The sequence below is a fragment of the Chiloscyllium plagiosum genome, chromosome 25, assembly GCF_004010195.1.
Source record: "Chiloscyllium plagiosum isolate BGI_BamShark_2017 chromosome 25, ASM401019v2, whole genome shotgun sequence".
Taxonomy (NCBI): Eukaryota; Metazoa; Chordata; class Chondrichthyes; order Orectolobiformes; family Hemiscylliidae; genus Chiloscyllium; species Chiloscyllium plagiosum.
In genome coordinates, this window is record NC_057734.1 from 5,473,332 (window position 1) to 5,498,737 (window position 25,406).

General features: G+C 40.1%; 1 protein-coding gene across 2 annotated transcripts in view; it reads left to right on the top strand.

The window, feature by feature from the left end:
• The window catches only part of dgcr8 (DGCR8 microprocessor complex subunit), a 48,393-nt gene that overhangs the window by 12,284 nt on the left and 10,703 nt on the right, over nucleotides 1–25,406 (top strand). For both annotated transcript variants that reach the window (XM_043715420.1, XM_043715421.1), the window contains exons 5-10: nucleotides 393–741; nucleotides 2,105–2,302; nucleotides 10,347–10,448; nucleotides 13,740–13,838; nucleotides 15,362–15,444; nucleotides 25,009–25,109. In XM_043715420.1, the coding sequence (XP_043571355.1) occupies nucleotides 393–741; nucleotides 2,105–2,302; nucleotides 10,347–10,448; nucleotides 13,740–13,838; nucleotides 15,362–15,444; nucleotides 25,009–25,109 (932 nt within the window). The remainder of the gene's footprint in view (nucleotides 1–392; nucleotides 742–2,104; nucleotides 2,303–10,346; nucleotides 10,449–13,739; nucleotides 13,839–15,361; nucleotides 15,445–25,008; nucleotides 25,110–25,406) is intronic.

Genomic DNA, 25,406 nt, shown 5'->3' on the forward strand with positions numbered 1-25,406 from the left:
CCACTATGGGAAATGCTTCTTCCTATGCAACACTTATGTACTGTACTGTTAGAAATTGCTTTGTGGTATCCAAGAAAAATTGAGATTGGCTTGAATGTTATGTTTTACATTTTCCTATCCTTATCTTTTTGCCTTTGCCAGTCTTTCATTGACAGTATGCAATCTGTTGGTGCCTTGTTCTCCGTTGTTTGCCAGGTGATATGCAATGGAAGTAGGATGGTCAAGCTGGCTTTCTGGGTTCTTTTTGGTACTCCACATCACAACCTTGTTTTGGTCCTTGCATGCAAATAGGTTTTCTTCAGCAAACACGTTCAGTTGTTATTGCCAAACCATCTGTTAGATTAGAAATCTGACCGATTAGTCGGTGAAAAGTTTTTTTTTGTTCTATGCAGAAACATGATCCTCCACAGAGCAGCATTCCCTGTCTACACTACATGAAGATGAGAGACCAAGAAGAAAGCGAGCAGAATAAGCTGGCTAGTAATGGAGAGATAATGAAAGTGACCACAAATGGTGAAATGTCCCCAGACAACTGTGAAAACACGCCTTTAGGAATAAATGAGAAACCAGACTGCACTGCCACTAATCAAGACTCAATTACTAATTCAGTACCTCACAGTAGCTCGGGTACGATGTGCTCTAAATCCTTAGATGAAAGAGACTCTTCTGGTGGAATTGTTGCCGCAGGAGCCCTTGGACAGGTGAAGGCTAAAGTAGAAGTATGCAAAGAAGAATCTATTTGTAAGCAAATTCTTGATCTTATCTAATAACTTTTTTCTGGTTTCGGCATTTAATGTGTCATTTAGCTTGTGGGTGTGTGAATATATTTGGTGGCCTTTTGGTTGTTTTTTTTCACTTTCTAAGATGCCAATGGCAAAGTGTTCATGTTGTCAGGTTTCTCCCAGTTTTAGGATTTGGGCTTCCTTTGCATGAAGATAATATGCAATGATTCAGTCACTTGTGTTTGATACAGGCTGCCTTTCTCTTGGTGCTGTCAAGTCCAAATTGTGCTGTCTCTTGATGACATGCCTGAGGTTCAGCATATTTTAAAACTTTGCACTATCCCTCAAATTATGTTTTTAACATTGCACTTATCATTACACTTATGGAAAGACGGAAAATAATAGCAAGTGTAGACTTTTGGCTCATTGAGCCTTTCCATTTAATATGATCATCCTGACTTTGTTAACTCCACACTCTCTCCTCATTCTCCTTGATGACTTTAATCCCTAGAAATCTATCTATTTCTTTGACCTCCATTACCTTATGCAAAAGAAAATTCCGTAGGTTCACCATCTTCCAAGTGAAGAAATTTCTTTTCACCTCAGTTACATGGTCTACCTTGCATACTGTCTGTCCAGCCCTGTCAGAATTGTATATGTTTCAACGAATTTCTGTTAATCCTTTAAATTCCAATGAATACAGGACTAATTGACCTTATCTCTCCTCCGTATGAGAAATGTGCCATCCAAGAAATCAGCCTTATTGACCTTTTGCTGAGCTCCTTTGGTGGCAAATATATATTTTCCTAGGTAAGGAGACTAAAACTTGGCTCAATATTCCATATACGGTTTCACCAAGATGCATCAGTACATCCTTGGTCCTAAATGGAAATTTGTTTGGCAATGGAAGCCTGTGCTTTTGACCTCCGATCCCCTTATATTGTGAGATTGGATAAGATCCCATATTGTCACCATGAATGATATGTTGTACTGAAAGTCGTCGTGTTACCTGGCTGGTTGGCCAGCTGAAATATAAATGCGCCGCTTTGTTTCTGAAGTTTCATATTTAACAGCAGCACAACTGACTTTGGGTGGACTAGTTTCTTCCAACTGCGCCTGGTTTCTGAAGCCTGTTTAAAAATCCATGTTCATAACCTGATTGGTAATCTTCCCATTTCAAAATAATTTCCATTATTGTTAGTTAGCCTAAACAATTATCATTAAGTAGTGCAAGTAAACCTCAAGGAAGTTTATATTTTATGCATGATTTATTTTTAAGTCCAAAGGTGTATCTTGGGGTTGTTAGTCTAGAAAAGTACACTGAACATGGATTTGTACTGTTCACATTGCATTTTATTATGTAATAAAAATCTGTCTTACAGCTCTTGAGGAATTTAAAAAATACTTGGAAAAACGCTTTGATTTTGAACAAGTCACTGTGAAGAAATTTCGGACCTGGGCTGAACGCCGTCAGTTTAACCGGGAGATGAAGCGGAAGCAGGCAGAAGCTGAGCGGCCAATTTTGCCAGCCAATCAAAAACTCATTACTCTCTCTGTTCAGGATGCACCCACAAAAAAAGGTAAAAGCAACATGTAAACATTCCACCATCTAATGTGAGCTGTTTGAATTATGCTTGCAGAATCTTTCAGAAAGTGAACTTGAACTTTTGTGATTGCAAAGAAAATAGTATGCAAGCTTGATTATAAGTCACATATTCTTATTGTAGCTTCTGTGATCTTATTTTTCTTCCATAAAAATGGTCATCCATTTTGGCCTGAAAAAGGATAGATCAAGGTATTTTCTAGATGATTTGAAGTTAAATGCCCAAAACAACTTGGACATTCAAGTGGAAAGACTTTTAAAATGTTATAACAGGTGCATAAACTTATCAAGAAAGCTAATAGAATGCTAGCATTAGAGGATTGCAATAAAAGGATGCAAAAGTGATATTGGACTTCTGTAAAACCCTGGTTAGATTCCACTTGGAGCACTGTGGGAAACACATTAGGAAGGATATATTGGCTTTGGAGGGAGTACAATGTACGTTTACAGGAATGATACCTGAACTTAAAGGGTTCAGTTATGAGGAGGAATTCAAGTTTCTGTAGAATTTGGATGGCTAAGGGATGATCTGATTGAAGTCTTCAAGAAATTAACAGGAAACAACAGGGTAGATAAAGATAAACTACTTTCACACTTCCATAGATTGGGGATTCTAGAATTAGCGGGAATTGTCTGAGAATTAGGGCCACACCATTCAAGGGAGAGGTTGGGAAGCATCTCTGCACCCAAATGGCAGTAGATGTTTGAAATTCTCGTCAACAAATGACAGTGGATGCTGGCTCAATTGTTCATTTTAATTGACAGTTTTTTGAAATGGTTCTTGGGCCTCAATACTCCTGGTTCTCTCATAATTACCTGTTTATAGTGCTGCTAACTGAACAATGTCGACTGTATTCCTGTACAGGTTGAGAATGTTTGTTTTTCTTGGATAACACATACTTTTAAAAACTTTACTTCATATAATCTTTATTACTTGCTAGGTCACAACCAATAGTGGCCTGTGGATGATATCTTATTTGTGATTTTTGTTTGCCCCCACTCCGCCTTCCCTGTATTACAAATGCAAAAGGTTGGCATTGCCTGATCTGTTAAACTTTTGCCATTAAACTTTTTAAACTATTGCCATTGTCCCGAAATACACTTTGTTATAGTTCTATTTCAAGCATTTGATATTTTGTTCACACGCATATGTCTTGATCATTTCCAACCAAAGGTTAGCTCAGAATTTGCCCTCTCTACCCTATAATTGAATGTCAGGGATAAGTGCCAGGGTTGTCTGTGCTAATTGCTTTCTTTGGATAAAGTTTACATGTCTCTCTCAAACATCTTTGACATGCATGAGTTTCAGCTTGCCATGTTTATGATGACAAAAATAACTAGGAAAATGGGAAAAGAATTTATTTGATAACTTTTTCATTGGACATTCTTTAAAAACTTCCATGAATTGCCTTGTTGTGAGAAGGTGCACCAAAGATCATTAGAATACATGTGATCACCAGATTGGCAATTATGGAATGGAGTTGTCTCTATTTAGTACTGATCTAACTGCTTTTAGTTCTGCATATGTGTAGATAGAAATAGTTTTATCATAACTATTTTTGGATAGTGGCATGAAATGACTTTTCAGTCATGGGTTGTGAACGTTGTCTGGGCCAGCATTTATTGCCCATCCCTAATTGCCCAGGGGGCAGTTAAGAATCAACCGCATTGCTGTGGGTCTGGAGTCGCATGTAGGTCAGACCAGGTAACATTGGGTGATTTCCATTCCTAAATGACATTTGTGAACCTCGTGGATTGTTAGTTCAGTGACATTACCCCTACATCTCTGCTGTTTAATGTTCAGACTGGTAAATGCCAGTACAAATAAGATGGGCTTCAAAGTTTTCTTTGCACCGTATCACTCTGATTTTAAGATGGGGTTTCAGCTGACATTTTCCATTATGTTTGGTGAAAAATGGGGGGGGAAGATACAAAGTTTTGCATTTACATAGCATATTTTGTGTTTTCTTGCTGTAAAACTCTGGGATAACCAATTAATTGTTCGAATCCTCATTCTTTTGAGGAGATTGGGAAGACCAAGTTGTGCACAACAACCATCTGATAAACAGTTGGATAATTTGCTTTGATTTTGACTGAGGGCTAAAGATTGACAGGACATATGGAATTATTGCTGTGCTCCTCCTCTTAATACTGCTGTGAAATCTTTATATTTACTGGAGAGTATAAATGCAGGATGCTGTGGTTTAATGTCTCATCCAACAACTGCACTTGTGACAGTGCAGCAGTTTTTCAGCTGTGCTTGAATGTCGAGCCTTTGGAATGTGATTTAAACCAGTGTTCATCGAAGTTATCAAAAATGCTACTGTAGAGTCAGTTTTATGACATCTCCTCTACAATGAATAATAAATCTTTCATTATATGGAACCACTGAGTTATGAAAATGAGCAAATTAATTATTTCCTTATCTATCATTAATCCACTTTTATGAAACCTCCTTTAATGTTAAAGGCAAATAGCCTTGTTAGGAGACAGATTGCATGCTCAGTAAAGAATTTTGGATTATCAAACCTAGACTAATTACATTTAGACTAACAAATTCTAGCTTCTCTGTTATTCCATTAATGTCAAAAGTCAAATGACATCAGGTTATAGTCCAACAAGTTTATTTGAAATCACAAGCTTTCAGACCGCTGCCCCTCAAGTGATTTCAAAAAAATCTGTTGGAATATAACCTGGTGTCGTGTGACTTCTGACTTTGTCCACCTCAGTCCAACATCAGCACCTCCGCAGCATGGATTCCATTAATAGAAAGAAGTCTTGCTGATTGATAAGTGGTATCACTTGTCATGAATGACTACAGCAATCCAGACATGTAGTGTATTGAGCAACAGACTACATACATCTGGCATTCCCACAAGGTAACACATTTGCATGGCTGGATAGCAGTCTTAACATGCAACAAAGGAAAAATGGAGGGAACATTGGTACACTGGCAACAAAATGCCATGTTGTAAGGGAAGCAGACGGGTAGTAGTCTCGTATCCTTGCCTCCCCCAGTCTGCAATTGTGGAAATGCTGTCTGATCCAGGAAACTTGGATATGGGCATGAAGGAAAAGGAATGAATTCCAGTTTATTCATGACCATTATGCTTGAAGATAGTTTTATAAAGATCTGCAGTGGTAGTTTAACCTTTTACACTGAAGGATGATGTTGATGAGTTTAATGGCTAGTACCTTTTAATTGAAAGGTGATGGGGATGGATTCCATTGTTATTGAGAGAGAAAAATCTGGTGTTCTTTTCTCCTTGGAAGTCCAGATACTCTGAATAATTATAATGGGAATTGTAATGATTCTCCTTATTTTCCTACTTGCAGTTGGTTCAGATTTGCATTAAGTTTCAGTATTTCAAACAAATATGACATTCACAATGTGAGTGCAAATTTTCCTGCTTGCTGAAAAGCCATTAATGTGGAATGCTTTTTGTTCAGAAAGAAGTATCACTGATAAGTGGTATCAAAAGTTCGCTTCAGACCTTTTGACTGCTTCAGTGTATGCTCTGGTTGAGTACCTGAGAACTTGAGAAAAATCTATTTACCCATAAATAACCATCTTCAGCCAGAACTGCCAAGTAGGTGATCCATCTTAGTCAGCTTGGACATCCAAACCATTTCAGAAGCTAGTATTAAACTAGTTCAGTCCATTCTACATGTCTTTAAGAAATGTTGTGTACTGGATACCACAAAAGATTGTTGGTCCCAATTATAATCCAGTTCTTCTACTGAAGCCAGGCATAATTTTGTTCTGCAATTTATCACAAGCTGTTCAAGTATAGATGCAGCGCTGGGATTTACCTGGCAATGTTGACACTTTTCTTAGTATTTCCTGTCCGTGAAAATCAAGCAAAAATCTAATCCAGGCAATGACCAACCCATTCAGCCCAATTTGAATCATTGGTCAAGTGGATGAAAAGATCAGTGGCAATAGTATGGTTAGGGAAGACATTTTGGAGTTATGCATGCCAAAAAGGAAAAGGTTTATAGTTGATGACTGGCCTCCAACGCTCTCCAGGACATTGCTGCAGGAGTCCCTCCAAGTAGAGTCCTAGGTCCAAGCATCTTCAGCCACTTAGTCAGTGACCTTCCTTCCATCCTAAGGTCAGTCAATCATCAACAAGCGTCTCCACTTCTATGTTCAGCACAATTTATGACCCCTCAGATCCTGAAGCAGTCCATCTCCAAATGCAGCAAGACCTGAACATTGTCTGGGTTTGGGCTGACAAGTGACAAGCAACATAAAGGCCACACAAGTGCCAGGCAATGACCATCTCCAGCAAGAGAGAATCTAACATTGCCCTTGGCATTCAATAGCATTATGGCATTAACTGTAAGAGAGTTATAGAGTCAGAGAGATGTGCAGCATGGAAACAGACGCTTCGGTCCAAACCAGATAACCCAACCCAATCTAGTCCCACCTGCCAGCACCTGGTCCATATCCCTCCAACCCCTTCCTATTCATATACCCATCCAAATGCCTCTTAAATGCTGCAATTGTGCCAGCCTCCACTATTTCCTCTGGCAGCTCATTCCATATTTTTACCACCCTCTGCGTGAAAAGGTTGCCTCTTCGGTCTCTTTTATATCTTCACCCTCTCACCCTAAACCTATGCCCTCTAGTTCTGGACTCCCTGATCCCAGGGAAAAGACTTTGCCTATTTATCCTATCCATGCCCCTCAAAGTTTTGTAAACCTCTATAATGTCACCCCTCAGCCTCCGACGCTCCAGGGAAAACAGCCCCAGCCTGTTCAGCCTCACCCTGTGGCTCAAATCCTCCAACCTGGCAACATCCTTGTAAATCTTTTCTGAACCCTTTCAAGTTTCACAACATCTTTCCGATAGAAAGCAAACCAGAATTGCACGCAATATTCCAACAGTAACCTAACCAATGTCCTGTACAGCCGTAACATGACCTCCCAACTACTGTACTCAATACTCTGACCAATAAAGGAAAGCATACCAAGCGCCTTCTTCACTATCCTATCTACCTGCGACTCCACTTTCAAGGAGCTATGAACCTGCACTCCAAGGTCTCTTTGTTCAGCAACACTCCCTAGGACCTTACCATTAAGTGTATAAGTCCTGCTAAGATTTGCTTTCCCAAAATGCAGCACCTCGCATTTATCTGAATTAAACTCCAACTGCCGCTTCTCAGCCCCTCTGGTCCAGATCCTGTTGTAATCTGAGGTAACCCTTCGCTGTCCACTAAACCTCCAATTTTGGTGCCATCTGCAAACTTACTAACTGTACCTCTTATGCTCGCATCCAAATCATTTATGTAAATGACAAAAAGTAGAGGGCCCATCCTTGTGGCACTCCAGTGGTCACAGGCCTCCAGTCTGAAAAACGACCCTCCACCACCACCCTCTGTCTTCTACCTTTAAGCCAGTTCTGTATCCAAATGGCTAGTTCCCCCTGTATTCCATGAGATCTAACCTTGCTAATCAGTCTCCCATGGGGAACCTTGTCGAACGCCTTACTAAAGTCCATATAGATCACATTTACTGCTCTGTCCTCATCAATCTTCTTTGTTACTTCTTCAAAAAACTCAATCAAGTTTGAGAGTCATGATTTCCCACGCACAAATCCATGTTGATTATCCTTGGGCTGCAAGAGCACAAAAGAGACTGGTACTTAGTTTAGATTACAGTGTGGAAACAGGCCCTTCGGCCCAGCAAGTCAACACCGACCCGCCGAAGCGAAACCCACCCATACCCCTACATTTACCCCTTACCTAACACTACGGGCAATTTAGTATGGCCAATTCACCTAACCTGCACATCTTTGGACTGTGGGAGGAAACCGGAGCACCCGGAGGAAACCCACGCAGACACGGGGAATTGAAGTCGGGAATTGAACCCGGGTCTCTGGCGCTGCGAGGCAGCAGTGCTAACCACTGTGCCACCGTGCCGCCCACTTCTTCAGTGAGTAACTCACCATCTCACTCCCCAAAGCTTGTGTGCCAAAGCACAAGTCAGTATGAATGAATACTGTCCACTTGCCTAGATGAGTGTAGTTTCAACACTCAAGCTTAATGCCATCCCGGACAAAGCAGGTTGCTTTGATTGCCACATTATTGACAAACATCCATCCTCTCCACTACGGAAACTCAGTAGCAGCAGTGAGTACATTCTGCAAGATGCGCTTCAGCTATTCACCAAGGCTCCTTCGCACCTTCTAAACCCCAGCCACTACCATTTAAGTCAGACAGAGGCAACAGGTACATGGGAACACCACCATCTTCGCCTTAAACAAATCAGTCACCATCCTAACTTGGAAATAGATTCCTTTTCCACTTTCACTGGATCAAAATTCTGGAATTCCTCCCTATTGGCTTAGTGGATCTACCAACAGGAAGTAGACTGAGAGGTTCAAGTAGGCAACTCTGCACAATTTTGAGTGCAGCTGGGGGTGGTTAATGAATGCTGACCCAACCAGTGACACCTTCATGCCATATATGCCTAATAAAATTAGTGTGAGGCAATGACTATCACCAACAAGAACGTCTAAGCATTTACCATTAACATTCAAGTATTACTCGACAAATTCTCATGATTTTAGCATCCTGGACTTAAGCATTGACCAGAAACTTAACTGTATCAACCATATAAATATTGTGACTGCAAGGCCAAATTGGACACTGGTAATTCTGGAATAAGTGACTCATCACCTGACTCCCCAATACTTGTCCAGTATCTACAAGCACAAGTCAGGAGTGTAAGAGCATGCTTTCTGGATGAATGGAGTTATTGCAACATTGAAGAAGTCTGATGTTGTGCAGGAAAAAGCAGTCTGCTTGATTGACATCCCTTCCATCAGCTTAAACATTCACTCCCTCCTTCACTAATATATACAGGCAGCAAGGCATTACAGAAGGTCGTCAAAGTTCCTTTGATAGGACTTCCCAAACCTCTACCACTGAAAATAAAGGTTTGTAGAAAATCCAAGTCGCGCACCATTCCGGCTTGAAGATATTGCATTTACATTGTCAGTTGTTCAAAATCCTTGAAGCTTTGAAACAGTTGGTTCGTGGCATGTGAATGTAGCTGGCTCGGACTGTATTTATTGCTCATTCGTAATTGTGGAGAGTCATGAGCAGGTACAGGTAGTGTTTTTCCTACCATTAGTGAACTAGATGGGTTTTTATGATAGTCAGTACTTAGATGGTCATTTGCTAGAGTTCCAGGCTTTTATTGAATTCAGATTTCACCATTTGCCATAATTGGTTTCAACCCCATGTTCTGAAAGCATTAACCTGGTGTTCTGAATTACCAGCCTGGTGACAGTACCACCTTCCTATCTAGCGGCAGTGTGGGGATAGGTATACCACATCGTCTGCAGCATTCAAGAGTATGGCTCACTATCACTTTCTTGAAGGCTTTACCAAGAATTAGGAGATCCTCCTGCATATCTATCTATCTTTTTTGCATACTGACAAAATCAATGCATTGCACTTGAGTAGTAGCCTCACCAATGACCTAAACATGTCAGAACCTCCAGTTATTGATTTCCTTACTTGTGTTTTGTAGTATTCAATTTGCCTTATTGATAGGTTCTTCACCTTTCAATTGGATGTCTATTTGCAGAGCAACAGCAATTTGTTTTTACATAGCAATAAAATGGTGTTGCCTAGAAAATAAAAATGACTTTGACTTTGACAGGGAAAAGTTGAGCTATTAAATAGACGTAATTAACCATAAAAATTAAAAATGAAATGCCTTGAAATGCTTATCAATTGCATTCATTGTCATTACTGGATTGACCATTAAATGGAAATTTGGTTGAACATATGAGACATGAGTCCAGTTTATGATTTATTTCGTAAGCGATGAATGAATGATTTATTTAGTGATGGTACTTAATCTGGATGACTGCATAGTAGTTATGAAATTTTAATATTTAGTATTGAGTGCCATCTGCAAGGATCTAAAACTACTTGCAATTGAAGCTTTCTTTTGAATTAAATCAAAATTAATTTTCTCCCCTTTTTTTTTTGTTGTCATAGAGTTTGTTATTAATCCAAATGGGAAATCGGAAGTCTGCATACTGCACGAATATATGCAAAGGGTCCTGAAAGTTCGCCCTGTTTACAATTTCTTTGAATGCGGTAAGCCGCCTCCTGTGAGTGTGTTTTGCATTTTATTTTGAAGCTGTTTCTAATTCATTTGCCTCTATTGAAAAGAGTAACCAACCACAACTACACATTATTTTAAAACAATACTGTGCATTGGAAAAACCCACTTTATTGTCAGTGAAATGTAGCTTGGGTCACTATGTGTATAACTTGATAAGGTGAGCACTAATTTTAGAGAAATGATTGTGCAAAAATGAAATCAAAATGTATAAGGCCCTTGGAGTTTTAAGAATAGAATTATAGGAGTTTGCTGTAAATTCTGTGTCAGTTGTTGCTGGTATTGTGTGTAAAGCATTGTAAGATTTGGTTTTCAACCTCCAACAATTTCTGTTGCTCTGATCTCCAATGGTACTTGAAGTTGATAAATCATCAACACCAGATGAAATGCTTCCCAAGATGCTGAAGGAAATTAGAGTGCAAATTACAGCAATTTTGTTGATCTTCATTGATTTTAGAGTGATCACAGAGAATTGCAAACATTAGACCCTTTGAGGATCAGCTCAGCATTTGCAGACTAGTCAATTTAACTTAAATTGTGGGGAACTTTGAAAAACAGTTGAATGAGAGAACGAATAGTCAATTGGAATGTTGGGGATTGATACAGAAGAGAATGTGTTGCTGGAAAAGCGCAGCAGGTCAGGCAGCATCCAAGGAGCAGGAGAATCGACGTTTCGGGCATGAGCCCTTCTTCAGGAATCATCAGGAGAATCAACGTTTCGGCATGATTCCTGAAGAAGGGCTTATGCCCAAAACGTCGATTCTCCTGCTCCTTGGATGCTGCCTGACCTGTGCATTTCCAGCAACACATTTTCAGCTCTGATCTCCAGCATCTGCAGTCCTCACTTTCTCCTCAATTGATACAGAAGAGTTCTTTTGAAGAGGTAACATGGGATTGATGAAGGGAAGGCTGTTGAAATGGTGTACATGGACTTCTATAGGGCTTTTGATACAGGTCCATATAACAGATTTGAGGAGACTTGAATAAAAAGTACTGTAGCAACATGGATACAAAATTGGCAAAGGGGTATGAAATAGCGCGAAGTTATTTTTGGGGCAGCAGCAAGGTTTGTTGGGGAGTTACCCAGGGACCTCTACTTTTCCTGATATGTACAAATGATCTAATGACTTGGAGATGCTGGTGTTGGACTGGGGTGTACAAAATTAAAAACCACACAAGACCAGGTTATAGTCCAACAGGTTTAATTGGAAGCACTAGCTTTCGGAGTGCTGTTCCTTCATCAGGTGGTCTCTATATTGGTGTACAGGGAACAAAATCAAAGTTTGTGCATAACAACAAAGCTTGAAAATATTTTAAACTTTGAGGAGGACAGTATAAAACTCCAAAAGGAGACAAGCTGGGTAAGTGGGTGGTTAGGTGGAATTCATGTGGAGAAGAGGGAAATGTGGCACCTTGATACAAAGTACATGGCACAGTATGAAATAGTATAGTAAATGCTCTTCAAAAATCACGTTCACCTATCCATGTGAAATAAGTAACAAATCAATATCTGTGGGCAAAAATCGCATCCATCATGTTTTTAAGCACTTTTACCATGTGCAAAATTCATCATTCGTGAGGGCTCTCAGAAACAGAGCCCTCGCAGATTCAGAGGAATGATTAATATTGTAAAGGGTGTGCAGGAGCAGAGAGACTCATATAAATGTACATAAATCATTAAAGGTGGCAGGACTGTTGCAATTGTTAATAAAGTGCACAGTATTTTCAGCTTTGTTAATAAGGGTTATAAATTACAAGAAGAGGAAGGTTATGATGAATTTGTATCAGACACTAGTTAAATCTCAACTGGAGTATTGTGTGCAGCTCTGTTTGCCATTTCAAATGAAGACTGTCAAAGTTTGGAGAAGAGCTATTTTAGAATGGTTCCAGCGATAAGATGCTTGAGTTGTAAGGAAAAACGTAAAAAGTTGGGACTGATTTCTTGCTGAGGCGAAGACCAAGGGAAGATTTGATAGGTTTTCAAAATAATTAAGGGTCTGGGCAGTGGATAGAGAAAAGCAGATCCCTTGGTTCTAAAGTATTTTGCAAAACCAAATGTAAAGTAGGAAAAATATTTTTCACACAACGTGTAGTTAGGGTTTGGGATGCCTTGAAGCATGATGAAGATAAGATCAGTTGAGGTATTCAAGAAAGTATTGGGTAATTGTTTTTGTTCAGTGTGCAGGGTAAAGGCAGGAAATTGGCACTAATTTAACATGCTCAGAGTGAACGCAGACACAATTGGCCGAGTGACTTCCTCCTGCACCATGATGATTGTGATTCTATAAACACTATATGATGGCATTAGTGACCAAGCAGAATTTCTTACTGTTTTGAATCGCATCACCTAGTCATTGGCAAAATTAGTGATTTTGAACAAAATAATTGATAACAAATATAAGGAATTCATCAATATTGTATTTACAGTATTGGACTGAATGTTAATATTACATGCTCAAATCTTCCAATAGCAAGTTGCGAATGTAGTCAAAAATTGGAATTTTCACGGAAACTTCTTCAGTTCAACACTGTTCTTTAGGGTCAAGAACCTTGTAGCCCTGGTTTGTGTAATTCGCAATCATGCAATCTAGTGGACTCTTCATGTCCTCTGAATTATTTTTAAATCATCTGTTCATACTTTTTGTGTCACAACTGTGGCAGGTGAAGCTTGAACCTAGACATTATGTCCAGAGGTGGAAATGCTATCAGTGTGCCACAAGACCCCTGAAAATACTGTACCCTAATGAACTAATTATTATATGATAAATTGTATGGTTCTATATGGGACAGCTGGGTAGCTCTTTTAGGAGTCTGTTCAGACACAATGGATCAAATGGCCTCCTTCTGTACTATAAAATTCTTTAATTCAGGGTAACTTGGGATAAACTTTAAGTGTAACCATGCTTATATTGTCATCTTCATGAGGGCACTTGTCTTCTCCCCCCCTCCACCCGAAGGAAATTGCATCATACATGTATATGAGCGAGCTACTATATAAACTGTCCTGAAAATAACTAGACTTGAAAGTCAGTAATTCTCATATCTGGAAAGTATCATTTGTTTTAATTGGCTGAACTCTAAATTAAGTCAAGACTTTTCCCTGTTTATGTGCAAAAGGCTTGAAAGTTTTCTGTAACCCCTTTTTATATAAATTTAAATCCCTAGCTTTAGATTATTCCACAAAGCATTATCTGTTTAACTGTTTTCTTCATCATGAAGTGCTAACTTATTAGATATATATTTCTATATATGTATTCCTTTTTCAGAAAATCCAAGTGACCCTTTTGGAGCCTCGGTCGTTATTGATGGAGTAACCTATGGTACAGGAACTGCCAGCAGCAAAAAACTTGCAAAGAATAAAGCTGGTATTTATTGTTTTATTAAAAATGAGCTTTCCTTAATTTTTCACAAGATCATCAGATAGATTGAATGGGCTCTCTCCATGCAATGTCATCCATGCAGAATACAAGCTCTTGCCACTGCATGATGGTGTAAATCATCCTTCCTGGCACCTTTTTCCAGCTAGAAGTTAACTTCTGTATAAAATATTTATTGATCTTTTCCTAAATTTGTACTTGACAACTCTATACTCGTGCTTTTTGACCATCTGTACTGATATAATTGAAATGTAGTTCTGCGGGGATTTTTTTTTTGATAGTTTTTTTCCTGTCTTTATTCTTTTAAAGTTATCTTGTTGCTGAGGTATATTTAACTGCTGATCATTAGCAGCTTATGCAGTGTCCAGACATCTGTTTGTCTTTCCCGGAATGACAAGTGTCAACACCCAGTTTCACCTAAAGTTAATCACTGTATTCTTACCTGACGCCATCCTATCCCACAGCTGAGTAGACATTCCTGTAGATATCTGGAACCGTGGGCCTGAGCTCTTAAATCTCCCAAATCAACTGATGCTGAAAACATTTGTGGCATTCCTCCTTTAATCTGTGCTGAGACAATCTAATTCAGGGCATAGTGAAACTAAACCTTTGAGAATCTCTAGTTCAATTACTCAGTCTAAACCATTGAGCCACTGCAGGAGCATTTTAGTTAAACATAAATGTTGAATCCTAACAACACTCCTTTGGAATTGGTTGCAGCAGGACTGAGAATGTGAGGTTTTAAAATGAGAATGTGAGCAACCAAGTGTGACCCATACTTTGGATAGGTCTCAGCTAGTGTACTGTGTGCAGTTCTGGTCATGACAGTATAAGAAGGATGTAAGTGTGGATGAGATTCACTGCCTAGTTTGGAATATTTGAGCTATGAAGAGAGGTTTGATAAACTCTGGTTGTTTTCTTAAGAGCAAAAATGGCTGTGGGGAGAACCTGATTGAGTATAAGGTTGAGGGGCATTGGGTGCATAGGAAGCAGCTGTTCCGTAGAGTCTGTAATGAGAAGGTATAATTTTAAGGTGAAGAGCAGGACATTTAGAGGGGATTTGAGGAAAAGCTTTCTTTTTAATGCATAGTATGCTGGGAATCAAATGCAGTGCTTGAGAGGGTCTTGGGGGAAAAGCAACCTCGCAAAAAAAAACTCGCAATGAAACCTTTGCAAAGTTCGTGGATGAGCACTTGAAATGAGCACATTCAAAGCTATGAGCCAAATGCCAAAAAGTGGCATTGGTGTAAATAGGTCAGCACTGACTTGATGGGCTGAAGGGCCTCTTCTATGCTGTATGACTCAATCAAAGGAACAGGAAAGTAATGTTGGTATTTAGTTATAGAAAATGTCCACAATTTTTGGTACCTTACCATATGTGCTTACTTATTTCCACATTTACTTAATACCTTTTAAGAGGTGGTTTACTAGATTTTGTCTCATCAGTTATTAGAATTACTAAAAATAATAACCATTGTGCTAAAATTGGTATGAATTGTTGATGTTGCCAGCCCGTGCTACACTGGAAATCCTCATTCCCGACTTTATCAAACAGACCTCGGATGAGAAGCCCAAAGACAGTGATGAACTTGAGGTAATTTTGTTGTTTTAAGACCTTTTTTGTGTGTATGTTTCTCTAAATTTTGCATTCTCTTACTGGGATTCTTTTCGGTCTGAGGGAGCAGGACAGGAGGTGGGGCAGGAATACGAATCAGAAAATGGAGGGAAGGTATAGGCATGGCTGTGGATGGTGAGCTCTTCACCTACCCTCCATGGCGGCATTTACCCAGTAGCAGGAAAGGTGTAGGAATAGCCTTCCACCCCAGAGGCTACTTGTGACTTATGTGGCTGTAGACATTGTCCCCTTGGTGACAAAGGCCAACCTCATGACAAGACTCCCATTCCTTGCCAGTCTTTGAGCCTGCATCCTCAATTTCATTTAGTTTGTTTCACCAACAGCATCTATGCTGCTTCTCCTGGCTGGGTGCAGTCCCAGCAGTGATCGCAGCTTCCACTGTGCTGCTAACACGAGAAAGACCCTGCAAAGGAGCTAAAGCCCCTATAGAAGTTCATTGTTTGTCTGTTGGACATAAACCAGTCAGGGATCCCCACAGCCAACTGAAGTTGGGTTGCCCAGCTTTCTGATCTATTCTTGGAGCCATAATCATCCCAATAAAATCCCAGCAGCTGCTCCCTGTACAATTGTCTCATAAAGAACTGTGCAAAACATTTCCTTTTCCTGTGTTCATTTTAATTGACTTGTGCTGAATTGCATCCAAGGCATTCATTTATTTTGTTTGCTTGCATTCCTTTATCAGCTGTATGGTGCTTTATTTTCTGTTTGTTTATTTTTATTTTCAAAGTGGTAACTTTAAATGTAATTCTGTTTAAAAATATGTTGGTGTTTTAATTATGTTTACAATAGTGTTTTCCTGTTTGTCTGTAAACAGTAATTCTCTAGAATTTAAACACAGCACTTGTTGTAAAAGATCCATTAACATGGAAAGATAGAGGATTTTTGTTTTAATTACTTGAATGTTACAACTTATCACCATTGTCAAAAATGTGAGCAGAATTCTCAGAATACATGTGTATTGATGTGAAACTTCCTGAGTGAGCAAAGCTCTTCAGCTTTGAAGTTACAGAGCATCAGCCAGACAAGGAAAAGCCACAATGAGGTTTGTGATTATAATACAACACCAGATTGTAGTCCAACAGGTTTATTTGGAAGCACTTGCTTTCAAAGCACTGCTTCTTCATCAGGTGGTTGTGAAGCAGGACCATAAGACACAGAATCTATAGCAATAGATTGCAGTGTCATGCAGCAGAGATGATATATTGAACAATCTCTAGGTTTGTTCAATATATCATTTCAACTTCATGACACTAATCTATTGCTATAAATTGTGTCTTATGGTCCTGCTTCACAAATACCTGATGAAGGAACAGTGCTCCGAAAGCTAGTGTGCTTCCAAATAAACCTGTTGGACTACAATCTGGTGTTGTGATTTTTAACTTTGTCCATCCCAGTCCAACACCGGCTCTTCCAAATCATGATTATAATATGTTGATTTTGCACAGCATGGTGGTGATATTTCCTCTGCCTACTGAGTGCTCTTTTCTCTTAATAACTCCTCTCAAAGTTCAAAAAAACCTTACTTTTCCAGAATGTAAATTTTGAAAGAATGCAGTACGTATTTGCTTTTATTCTCCATGGTGAGTTAGAGGAGAGTTTATTGTCTTTGTTTGTAGCTAATAAACATAAGGAATAGTTCTAGGAATGAAAGTCAAACTATTGTTTCACGTCATGCTTTCTTAAAATGCATTTTTGAAATGTAACTGTCACTGGCTAGGCTAGGATTTACTACTGTTGTGGACTAGGCCAGACCACTCAAAACATTCTTGAGCAGGCAACCCAGACCATAACTTTGCAATTATTTCAGTGAGTGTACAGTGAAAGTTACCCGGAGTAAGCTAGCTCAGTTGACTACCAGGGTTTAAAATAGACAAAAACATTTATTCACAAAATTACACAATGAAGCACGGAGAACAGAATAAAGAACCCCACTACAGAGCTCAGTCTATCCAAACTAGACTTAATTATGCTGTTCCAAATATACACAACATTCCCAATAAGTAAAGCCCCTTAAAGACCTCAGTTGACTACCAGGGTTTAAAATAGACAAAAACATTATTCACAAAATTACACAATGAAGCACGGAGAACAGAATAAAGAACCCCCCTACAGTCTATCCAAACTAGACTTAATTATGCTGTTCCAAATATACACAACATTCCCAATAAGTAAAGCCCCTTAAAGACCGTTTCTTAAAAAAAAAAGAACAGATGTTTATAGGTTGAAGTTAAAAAGGTAGAAAGAGAGAGAGAGCCTGTTTTCTCACAGCTCACTGTCGAACTCCCAACTGTTTCTGGACTGAACTGAACAGCTAGAGAGCTGACTGCTCACCTTTGATTATACAGGTCACTTCTAAAACATGACCACTTTGGCCTGAAGTCTCATCTGTTTATGTATAAACAAAAAGGCCTCTCAGTACCCTTTAATCTCTGTACCAAACCAGTCTAATCGGCACCAGGAGTGTTTTATTACCCCTCTGAAAAAAAATAAAGGACACCGTATCCTTGAGAACAGGAACAGCTTTTAGAAAAAAGGGGCCAGCTTTGTGACACTACCGAACGGTCAACCACATTGTTCTGGGTCTGGATTCTCACGTAGGTCAGACCAGGTAAGAATTGCCGATTTCTTACCCTAAGGGGCATTGGTGAACCTGTTGAATTTTTTTTCCAATGATCAGTCATGATTTCATGCTCATCATTAGACTTTTAATTCCAGATTATCATTGAATTCAAATTCCACCATCTGAGTTTTGAACCTAGGTTCCCAGAACATTACCTGGGTCCCTGGATTAATACTACTAGACCATCACCTCTCCCTTTTAGGTATTAAAGTATTGCTATGAAGTATTCACTAGGTGTATTTCCAGGCTTTGGAGTAAAGGGTACATTGCATCATGACTTTTGTTAATTTTAAAGGCAAAGAAAAGGCTCCTACATTTACTTAGATGATGCATGTATATTGTTGTTTCTGAGGTAGCTAACCAGCAGTTTGCAGTTCATAGCAGCTTATCTGGTGGCTTCTACTTTTGGGTAATGCATCACAGGGAGTGCTTGTATGCCAGTCTGCATTCTCAATCCACTCATCAAACACAATTGAACAGGACACAGATGCTAATTGTATCTGTTGACATTTTTGCATATTCTAATTACGTTCTTCGGGAGGGTTTAAACTAATTCAGCAGGGGAATGGGAACCTAACTTGTAGCTCCATTGTCCAGGAGGTTGAGTGGTGAGGTCAGAAATATGGTTTCAAGGTCGTTGAGTGCACTGGCAAGCAGGAAGGTGGTTTGAAGTATGTCTACTTCAATACCAGGAGCATCCGGAATAATGTGGGTGAACTTGCAGCATGGGTTGGTACCTGGGACTTCAATGTTGTGGCTATTTCAGAGACATGCGTAGAGCAGGGACAGGAATTGTTGTTGCAGGTTCCATGATTTAGATGTTTCAGTCAGAACAGAGAAGATGGTAAAAGGGTGGGGGGTGACATTGTTAATCAAGAACAGTAGTGCGGTGGCAGAAAGGACGCTGGAGGACTCCTCTACTGAGGTGGTATTGGCTAAGGTTAGAAACAGGAAAGGAGAGGTTACTCTGGGAATTTTCTATCGGACTCCAAATAGTTCCAGAGATGTAGAGGAAAGGATTGCAAAGACTATCCTGGATAGGAGCGAGAGTGACTGGGTAGGTGTTATGAGGGACTTTCCAAATATTGACTGGAAATACTACAGTTCAAGTACTTTTAGAGAGGTCAGTTTTTGTCCAGTGTGTGCAGGGGAGTTTCCGGAGACAGTATGTAGACAGGCCAACAAGGGGTGAGGCCACATTGGATTTGGTACTGGGTAATGGACCCGACGAGTTGTTAGATTTGGAGGAAGGTGAGCACTTCGGTGATAGTGACCACAATTCGGTTATTTTCACTTCAGTGATGGAAATGAATAGGTATACACCTGGAGGGCAAGAGTTATAACTGGGGGAAAGGCAACTACGATGCGATTAGGCAAGATTTAGGTTGAATTGGATGGGGAAGGAAACTTGTGGGGATGGGCACAATATAAATATGGAGCTTATTCAAGGAACAGCTATTGAGTGTCCTTGATAAGTATATACCTGTCAGGCAGGGAGGAAGTGGTTGAGCAAGGGAGCTGTGGTTTACTAAAGGAGTTGAATCTGTTGTCAAGAGGAAGAAGGTGGCTTATGTTCGGATGAGACATGAAGGCTCAATTAGGGCACTTAAGAGTTACAAGTTAGCCAGGAAAAACCCAAAGAAAATTAGGAAGAGCCAGAAAGGGGCATGAGAAGTCATTGGCAGATAGGATCAAGGAAATCCCTAAAGCTTTCTATAGGTATATAGTCATTAAAAAATGACTAAAATAAGATTAGGACCAATCAAGGATAGTATTGGGACATTGTGCATGGAGTCCGCAGAGATAGGGGAAGCGCTAAATGAATATTTTTCATCAGTATTCACTGGAAAAAGACAATGTTGTCGAGGAGATAGGCCAATGAGCCTTACTTCAGTTGTGGGTAAAGTGTTGGAAAATGTTGAGGTGAGATTTAGAATCATCTGGAGAGGAAGAAGTTGTTTCGGGATAGTCAGCACGGTTTTGTGAAGGGTATGTCATGCCTCACAAATCTCATTTGAGTTCTTAGCGATGGTGACCGAACAAGTGGATGAGATTGAAGTGCTTGATGTGGTGTATGTGGACTTCAGTAAGGTTTCCCATAGTAGTTATTGTACAAAAAGGTGGAGGCATGTGATTGAGGGTGATTTAGTGGTTTGGATCAGAAATTAGCTCGCTGAAAGAAGAGAGGGTGGTGGTTGATGGGAAATTTTCATACTGGAGTTCAGTTACTATTTTGAGTCTACTGCTGTTAGTCATTTTTATAAACTACCTGGATAAGAGCCGAAGGATGTTGCAGATTACAGAGGGGCATAGATAAGCTGCAGAGCTGGGCAAATGGAGTTCATGCAGCCAAGTGTGAGGTGATTCACTTTGGAAGGAGTAACAGGAATAAAAAGTGCTGGGCTAATGGTAAGATTTTCGGCAGTGGAGATGAGCAGAGAGATCTTTGTCCATGTACATAGACCCCTGAAAGTTGTCACCCAGGTTGATAGGGTTGTTAAGACGGCATATGGTGTGTTAGCTTTTATTGGTAGAGGGATTGAGTTTCGGAGCCATGAGGTCATGTTGCAGCTGTATAAAACTCTGGTGCAGCTGTGCTTGGAGTATTGTGGACAATTCTGGTCACTGCATAAGAGGAAGGATGTGAAAGCTTTGGAAAGAGTTCCGTGGTGATTTACTAGGATGTTGCCTGGTATGAAGGGAAAGTCTTAAGAGAAAAGGCTGAGGAACTTGAGGCTGTTTTCGTTAGAGAGAGGAAGGTTGACAGGTGACTTAATTGAGACATATAAGATAATCAAAGGGTTAGATAGAGTGGACAGTGAGAGCCTTTTTCCTTGGATGGTGATAGCTAGCATGAGGGAACATAGCTTTAAATTGAGGGGTGATAGATATAGGACAGATGTCAGAGGTAATTTCTTAACACAGAGTTGAAGGGGCTTGGACTGCCTTGCCTACAACAGTAGTGGACTCACCAACTTTACGGGCATTTAAATGGTCATTAGATAAACATATGGATGAGAATGGAATAATGTAGGATAGAAAGGCATCAGATTGCGCCGACCTGTAGAACCAACATCTCTGGCTGAAGGCCTGCACTGCGCTGTAATGTTCTATGTTCTAAGATTAAATTTTAGATTTTCCTTTGGTTAATTGGGACTTCTGCTGGTTGGTGTGAAGTTCAACTGCACAGTTGGTAGCAATGTCCTCAACTCCTGAGATTTTCAGTTGGTTCCTTAATAGATGGGTGGACATTGGTGTTTCTTTTGCAGGTTTAGGGAGGTGTTTGGAAGTTTTTGCATTTGATGATTTCCACCTGCCTGAAAGTGTGCCACAGTGTGAATGCATGTTTATGCTTCATTCAAGGCTTTGAAACATTCAGTCCATTTTAACAACAACTTTTTTATCTTTTAAAGGAATTTTTCTTTTGCTTTTGTGCTGTCCCTGACCCCTCTTTTCTGGTCCTCTCGTTATCTTTCTTCTTCAGGATGTGTCTCCCCAATTAGCCCCAGAAACACCTGCCTCAGAAATTTCCTAAAGCATGGCACCCCATTAGGGCAATATCATGGCTCAGTGGTTATCACTGTTGCCTCACAGCATAGAGGACCCAGGTTCAATTCCAGACTTGGGTGGTTGTCTGTCGGGAGTTTGCACATTCTCCCCGTGTCTGCATGGGTTTCCTCCAGGTGCTCTGGTTTCCCCTCACAGTCCAAAGGTTAGGTGGTTTGGCCATGCTGAAATTGCCCGTAGTGTCCAGGAATGTGTAGATTGGGGGATTAGTCATGCAAAATGCAGGGTTACGGGATAGGGTAAGGGAGGTGAGTTTGGTGGCATGCCTCTTCAGAGAGTCGGTGTGGACTTGTTGGGCCAAATGGCCTGTTTCCACACTGTAGGCATTCCATGAAAAGTTCAGTTTGGGAGAGGATTTGTAGCTCGGGTGCTCGTCGTTGTGGTTCTGTTCGCCGAGCTGGGAATTTGTGTTGCAGACGTTTCGTCCCCTGTCTAGGTGACATCCTCAGTGCTTGGGAGCCTCCTGTGAAGCGCTTCTGTGATGTTTCCTCCGGCATTTATAGTGATTTGTACCTGCCGCTTCTGGTTGTCAGTTTGGCTGTTCTCTGTTTGGCCTGTCCTATACTAGTAGTATTGTCACTATAATAGTACTATTGTAGGACAAGCCAAACAGAACAGCCAGGGAAATCCTAGAGGCATGGCATTCATCCACAGATTCAATCAATAAGCACATCGACCTGGACCCAATATACCAGCCACTGCAGCGGACAGAAGCGCTTCACAGGAGGCTCCCAAGCACTGAGGATGTCCCCAAGACAGGGGACGAAACGTCTGCAACACAAATTCCCAGCTCGGCGAACAGAACCACAACATTCCATGAAAAGATTCAATGAAAAGGAATAGATTGCCATACTCCAGTTTGAACTAAAACGGTGTTTTATTCATTCACTTCTCCGTTAATAAAGCTTTGGGTGTGTTTTGCTGCACTTTCATTAGATACTTTTTTGGAAGTCCATGTACATCGCAGCAGCAGCAGAAAATATCCAAATCAGGTCAACATGATTCACCCTCAGTTCAGGTTGGCTTTTGTTGATTAATCCTCATATGCCCAAACAACTAATTCTATCTTGAATTATCATTGCTAAAAGTATCCTCACCTTGGTTTCTGGTATTGATATTTCCAAGTTCCAAGTATTTGCAAAAGTTACTTGTTTTTTTGGAAAACGAATGGATTAAATTCCATCTGCATTAAATGGCTTCATGATCCCGATGCATTGGATTCCATGTTTTACTATAGATTCTTTCTTGATTTAGCCTATACCTATTTCAAACAACTTATCAGCCTGGCCCTTTGACCCTCATGCTGTTGATGCAGCTTTCTTGTCTTCATTCTCTGCAGCTTACTCTGCCTTATTTCTCTCAGCCTTTCTTCCTTTTGAAAATTTCTTCTAACTGTTCTGTTACTTTTCAGTGTTCATCAAATGATTTAGAATGCATTATATATTTTCTTATGAACCTGTTTGGGGATGTTATTCTGCACCTATGGAGAAGGTGGGACTTGAACCTGGGCCTTTCAATATTTATGCTCCCTGTATAAATAGAGATTGTTCAGAAATTAAGAACTTGCTTGTTTGGGAATTCCTCTCATTATCTAGATCTGGCAATATATCTAATTTTTCATAACTGTTGAGTTTTTGACTTTAGAGATGTGGATGTAGGTGAGGTGCAAAACCTGGTGGAACAATGGCTCAAATACGTGTCCCTCCATTCTGTGACATGCACTAATGCTGCTAGCTGATGGCTGACATTTTACTTTTAAGTGACATCAACATATGTCCACAAATTTGCCGAAAAATGGGTTTTGTGTAGTGCCTTATGCGTTACTTGACTGAATATATCTTTTCTCTAGTATACCAAAAACTAATTTCATCTGCTACATGTCAAGCTTGTGTGTTTAGTACAAGGCTAGTGCTGGCGTGGAGAGTATATATGGATTCTTTCAGGGAGGCAATGACATAGTGGTAAAGTCACTGAGCAAGTAATGCAGAGCCCCAGACTAATGTTTTGGGGCCATGTATTCGAATGCTGCAGCAACAGATGGTGAAATTCTAATTCAGTGCAAATTTGCAATAATTTCACATGGTAGTAACCACTGTTCATTGTCATAAGCACCTCTTATTCAATAATGTCCTTTTTACGGAAGGAAATCTACCAAACTTACTTGGTCTGGCCTAGATGTGACCCTATACTCAGCAATGTAAGGTTGTCTCTAAAATGGAACTTGGGCAGATAGGGATGGGCAATGAATGCTGGCCTTGCCAGTGACATCCTCAGTGACATTCCTGATGAAGGGCTTTTGCCCAAAACATCAGTTTTCCTGCTCCTCGGATGCTGCCTGCCCTCCTGTGCTTTTCCAGCACCACTCTAATCTTGACTGTAATCTCCAGCATCTGCAATATCCACTTCCGCCGAGTGACACCCTTACCTTGTGTAAAAGTAAAACAAAAGAATGTTGCTGTCTTATGTCAGTCACCGTACAAGTTTAGCCTTTATCTAATTAGCATTTCAAGGAACTATTTTGCTTAAAGTTGCCATCAGGAAACTAGACCAACAATTGACATTTTAATGTAACCAGTTATGAATTACCAGTTTTCTCCCTTGCACACTTCCCTGCATATTTGGCTTTGAGCCATTGGCTATTCATACCTATTGGATGCCCTTGAATGCCTTCCCCAAGTAACGATTGAACTAGACAGCAAGTGTTCGCAAGCTGTGGTAGAAGATCATATGTGTTTGTCCTCTACACAAGGTCATCAGAAAGCTGGCTAATTTTATTTTTCCATTTTGTCCCTGTATATTGCCACCTTAGCTTCAGCATCTTGATTACTGTGATCATCGAGCAGAGTGCATCAGCAATTGGAGCCTGTGAACTGATGTACTCAGCGCACAAACTGAGCTAGTTAAAACTTTTTTTTAGCTCATTGCATATGAGATGTCTTGATTCAGCTGCTGAATTGGAGTTCAAAGATTGTCCGGTGCTGCAGTTCATACGAATTAAAGGAAATGTGAAGTTGCAAGATCAGGGAACTTGTGATTTAGTTTAGCTTATGGGAAGTAGCTCCTTCTCCAAACAGCACAACTAGCCTATATAACCCTCAACCTTTGTATCATTTCCACTTTGAACTTCATCTCTGCAACCTTGCATAGTTGTCTTTTTGGTCAGTGTTTTTTTAAAAAAAACGCTTAGTACAGTTCAACATTGCCATCTAGTGTCTACATGTCATGGCAAATTACAACTGAACACGTTGAACAGTATTGGCTGATATTCCGAGTTTGTTGTAAATACATGAGACTCTGTTTTGATCGCTATTGGTATTTATTTATTTCTATTTTAGTACTTCAACCACATCAGTATTGAGGATTCACGGGTATATGAATTGACCAATAAGGCTGGACTCTTGTCACCATATCAAATTCTCCATGAGTGCCTTAAGAGGTAAGCCAAAATGTTGAAGATTTTCATGTCATCTCCTCTTGTAATCTTGCTGATATCTTTGCTTTCTAGCATTCATGTAAGATTCCATGCATGCATTTCTGTTGGAGTTTCATCTTTAGTTTTATACATCACTAATAATTTATCAGTTACATTTTCAAAGTTCTCAACATTCCCTCTGTTCTCAGAACTTTGCCTCCCTCTCAGATCCAGGTTCCCCTTGTCCTCACTTTCTACTTCGCCAACCTTCATATTCCAGAAGTTGTCCTGTGCCAGTTCCTCCAACTCTGGCCATGTGCA